The sequence below is a fragment of the Muntiacus reevesi genome, chromosome 1, assembly GCF_963930625.1.
Source record: "Muntiacus reevesi chromosome 1, mMunRee1.1, whole genome shotgun sequence".
Taxonomy (NCBI): domain Eukaryota; kingdom Metazoa; phylum Chordata; class Mammalia; order Artiodactyla; family Cervidae; genus Muntiacus; species Muntiacus reevesi.
Window position 1 is genome coordinate 196,034,415 of NC_089249.1, and position 4,647 is coordinate 196,039,061.

General features: G+C 63.9%; 1 protein-coding gene across 2 annotated transcripts; it reads right to left on the reverse strand.

Annotated features, from left to right (window-relative positions):
- Positions 1–692: 692 nt before the first annotated feature.
- On the reverse strand, positions 693–4,365 carry ZNF414 (zinc finger protein 414). Of its 2 annotated transcripts, none has more exons than XM_065933242.1 (8): positions 4,228–4,365; positions 3,222–3,534; positions 2,784–2,891; positions 2,564–2,669; positions 1,672–2,018; positions 1,541–1,591; positions 958–1,131; positions 693–863 (listed from the first exon to the last, which is right to left on the reverse strand). In XM_065933242.1, the coding sequence occupies exons 1-8, from the start codon at positions 4,228–4,230 to the stop codon at positions 790–792; spliced, it is 1,176 nt and encodes a 391-aa protein (XP_065789314.1). In that variant the 5' UTR covers positions 4,231–4,365; the 3' UTR covers positions 693–789. The 2 variants fall into 2 exon arrangements, with proteins under 2 accessions (XP_065789314.1, XP_065789304.1); XM_065933232.1 differs by lacking the exon at positions 4,228–4,365 and adding an exon at positions 3,974–4,218.
- Between the last annotated feature and the right edge of the window lie 282 nt (positions 4,366–4,647).

The window sequence follows — 4,647 nt, forward strand, 5'->3', positions numbered from 1 at the left end:
GTTGAGGTCTGGGCTAGGGGGCCACAGGGCTGGAAGGGAGAAAGATGCAGAAGGTAAAGCCAGGCCCAGAGGGATGGGGCTTCCATACCCTGGAAGTTTGACCCTCAGGGTTCTGGCGACAGCAGCTGTGGGACCAGATTTTGGACCCTGGCCCCCACCTGACTCCCAGGAAGAAAAGGAAGGAGAGAATCTATACGGGGGAGAGGAGAAGGGAGGCAGCCAGGCTCTGCAGGACTGGCCGACACGCACCCTCATCCTCAGGACTGGAGAGGAAAGGGGAGCTGGGCAGCCCACAGTGAGAGTCCAGAGGACAGGGAGAAGGAGAACGGCTATGAGGCCTAAGCCCCAGCCTGCCACACAGAGCCCAGCCCTGGGGGGCCTAGCACCACCCTACTTCTGCCAGGACTGCTCTGTCACCTCCCTGAGAGTTGGCAAAAGCCTCAGCATCTGGGGGGGTTCCAGCAGGGTGCTCCTGGGACGTTTCAAATAAAACCAAGTGCCATCTCATCTGGTTTCTAGAAGTGATGGGACAAAACAGAAGGTCACCAACAGCTGTCCCAGGGTTGAGGTGACAGGGGAGGTGGGACACAGGTGGGCCACGAGGGGGACCTGCCTCCTCCCGAGGTGGCAGTGCCCCAGGACTGCAGTGGAGGAGCAAGGGACCCAAACACACAGCACATCTCATCTACAGCTGGCTCATCTGCCTTTTATTGCCCCCCCACCCCTGCCATCTCAGGCTTTCCCTAAAACGACACCATTACCCACAGCCCGCTCCCTATGCGGCGGCCTTCAGAGCGGCGAGAAAACCGGACACTCCCCCTCAGACAGCAGCGGCGATACCTTGGGTGCCAGTGGGGCCGGGTCTGGGTGGGGCAGAGGAGGGGACGCCTGAGCCTCAGCCCCGCTCCTCGCCTCAGGGCCCCCCGCCCTTCCCACCCGAGCGCTCCCCCGTCTTACCCGCCGGCGCGTCGGGGCGCGGCTGCCCGGGCACCGGGGCCGCGGGGCCGCCTGGGCGGTGGTCCTCCAGGTGTAGGGTCATGGCAGGCCGCGAGGCCGTGGAGAAGGCGCACTGCATGCACGAGTAGCGGCCGCGTGTGTGCTCCCACACGATGCGGCTGGGAGCCGCGTGCCCTGCGGGCAGGCGGGACCCGGTCAGCCCGGGCCCTGGGCGAGGGCGGGTCGGACCTTTCCCAGCCTCCCCATCAGCTCCTGGGAGTCGGGGCGTGGGGCGGGGGGCGCAGGCCCGGCCGATCCGTTTCTCCCGAACGTTTCCCCAAGTGTCTGGGGGCACTAAGCTTGACTTATCCGAGTCCCCTCCTCCCATCCTCTGAACCCATGTGGCGGGGAAGGGCTCCGGATCCGGGCGTGAGTTTTACACGGAAACGTCGACGCAGATGAAGGACCGCAATTTTTAAGGCAAAATCCTGTATTTCGGGGGAGATATTTCTGGGCGCCTGGAAAGGGGGTGGGTATCCCCCAGGTCCCGCCGGGCGCAGTAAAGAAATCCCCTCCACCCTCCCCGGGGGTCACCTGCACGCACCTGAGGGCGCGTCGGAGCCGCCCTGGGGTCTTCGCGGGCTGCCGCCTGCACCTGCGGTCAACGGGCGCGTCAAGGTCAGAAGTCAGAGGGAGCCCAGTCCACCCTGAAGGCGGCCCCGATAGCCCACTCACCTTGGCTCTTTTTCCAGACGGCGGCGCTGGAGGCAGGAGGCCCGGGAGCGGCGGCCAGAAAGGGGCGCAGGCGTGGGGGACTTAGGCCAAAAGGCGCGGGGTTCAGGTAGGGCAGAAAGGGCCCGGTGGGGGCAGGGGCAGGGGTCGTGAACGGCTCGAGCAGCGGGTACGGCAGGCCAGGCGCCGGCGCAGGGTCGGACTCCGCGGGGCGCTCGGACGCCGGCGACTCCCTGTCCAGGGCCGGGGGTGGCGGCGGCGGGGCTGGGCTCTGCGCATGCTCGGCGCAAACATGCAGATGCTTGAAGAGCGAGCGGTGGGTGCGGAAGCGCAGCAGGCAGTTCTCACACCTGGGGGGCAGCACAGGGCCGGGCTGGGTCTCCCAGGGGACCCAGGGAGGGACCTATCCGCGGCAACCTGGAGACCGCCGCTCCAGGGTGCTCAAGGCCCCTGGGCCCAAATAACCTGAATCCCCCATCTGCGGGGGAGGAGTTTGCCCTAAGCGGCCGCCCACAGTGGTCGCGACCCTTCCGGACTTCTCCAGGTCGGAACGCTGGGAAGATGAGGAAGGAAGTCTCAATTTTGACTTAGGTGATCAGTTGCCCTTTTGGGAGGTAGAGGACTGGGCGGAGTCGTGCCATCTATGTCCCCCTCTACACACACACTCCCTCCCAAGCCCCGCCCTCGGGGTCCCTGGAATTGGCTCTAGGGACCAGTCTCTTCTGGGCAGCTAAGGGCAAGGCTGGCCCTAGATCACATCCACTTCCCGACCCAACCCCCTCGGAAAAGAAAGGGAGAAAAGCCAGGACCCCAGGTAGTAGCTGTCAAAATCGGTGGTCAGGGGGAGCTGCCTGGTCCCCCACACCAGCAGAGGTCACGGTGGACCAGGTCTCACTTGAAGTAGCGGTTGGGTTTGTAGTGCAGCTTGCCGTGGGCCACCAGTTCCTGCATGTTGGGGAAGGTCTCGGTGCAGCTCAGGGCAGAACAGCGGAAGAGCTTGCCTGGCGGCACAGGGACGAATAATAGAGGAGTGGAGTGGGGTGGCCTGGACTGGCCCGGAGGCTCCGCCCGCGTCCCGCCCTAACCTGCCTCCCCACCATCTACCCTGGCCCTACCTTCCAGGGACTGTGTGGGTGGGCAGTGGGTACGCAGATGCTGTGCCAGATCTCGAACGCTGGGGAAACTGAGGCAGCAGCCTGGGCTGGAGCACGGTATCTGCTTCCCTGAAGGATGCATAGAAGCGGGGAGAGGGTCACCGTCCCTTCGTCATCCACACTGTCCAGGGCTCTGCCTCAGAGGGGCATTTATGGGGCAGCAACTACCCTGCAACTACTAACTATGGTTTCTTACTGGGGCCTTTACCCTCTGCCTCCCCCACCAGAAAGTAGCGGCTGAGTTTCCCTGGCTCCTCGTTGGAGCCACAGCCTGGCACGCAATGGGGCTCAGTAAGTGGTGATTCCCTCTAGGTGGGCCCCCAGTATGGAGATACTCAGTAGTCTGCACTTCTATTGCTCCAGGCCTGTGATCCCCCAGAAGGTCCCATCACAGGTCACCTGGTGGTGGGCGTCGTCTGGGAGGCCGCAGGTCCTCACTGGTCCCGGAGACAGTGCTGGTTGGGCCAAGGCTGTGTCCAGGTCCAGGATGGCCACTGTCTGGGGCTGGGGAGGCACCCTGCTGGGTCCCTCCGGTGGGCCCTCCACGTTCCCACACTGGGGGTGTGGTTGCCCGGTCAGGGCCCGGCTCCTCCTCCATGGAAGAGGACTTGGCTATAGTAGCCACAACTGGGGACACCCCCTTGTCGGTTTCACTGGAGCTGGGCTCTGCAGTAGCCGGCATGTCCGGGCTGGGCCCCGAGGGTTCCTCATCCTGGTGGAAGGAAGAGGTGGGGAGAACCCCTTGGGCCCAGGATCTGCCTGCGCCAGCTAGGGGAACCCCTTCACCCCGCCATAACCACTGGGTGTTTCTGAAACAGCGAATGCCCCGGTGACGTCACCCAGTCGGCCCCCATTCTAAGGAGAGGCAGTGGGTGAGGGGGTTGAACGTCTGCCTCCAGTGTCCCCGTCCTTCGGAAGAGAGTTGGGAGGTGTGCCAAATGTAGAAGGGGGTACCTTTACAGGAAGGCCCTATATGAAAGAAGCATGCTCTGATCCTAACTTGGAAAGCTGGTGGCCCCTATTACAAGGCAGGGGCGTGGCCCAGAGGGAGTGGGCGGGGCAAAGGCGGGGCTCTGAACAGGGCGCGGCTAGGAAGATTCTGGAGGGCCAGAAGTGGCCAAGTGGGTGTTTGAGGACGGCGATATATCTACCAGAGGGGTTCGAGCGGTGCAGGCGAACTGGAGATGCTGGGACCCCAACATATAAACATCAGGGGGCGGTGCCTGAGCCCTGTAGGCGTGGCCCAGTCGAAGACAGAACCGGAAGTAGGGGGTAGGGTGCTCCCTGAGTGACAGCGGCGGGAGACTGCCCGGATGTGGGGGCGGGGTCGGCCGGAGGCTTAGAATGCCGCTCCCCGCCAGTCCCTGCTTGTTCGCCGCGTCCGCGTCCCCGGTGCCGCGCTCACCATCCTCAGCCTGGTTCAGCCTCTTGTTCCCGCGGCTCCGGCGGCTCCAGCTAAGACTGCGGCGACTCCTTCGGTGGCCGTGGGCTCGCGCTCACGTCAGCGCCATTTTTCGGCTCCTAGCTCTCGCGAGAACGGGGGCGGGGTGCGCGCACAGTGCTCGGCGAGGAGGCGGGGCCGGAAATCCAGGATTCTCCCGAACTGCTATGCTCAGAGGGAGAAGGCAATGGCACTCGACTCCAGTACCCTTGCCTGGAAAATCCCATGGACGGAGGAGCCTGGTAGGCTGCAGTTCATGGGGTCTCGAAGAGTCGGACACGACTGAGCGACTTCACTTTCACTTTTCACTTTCATGCATTGGAGAAGGAAATGGCAACCCACTCCAGTGTTCTTGCCTGTAGAATCCCAGGAACAGGAGAGCTT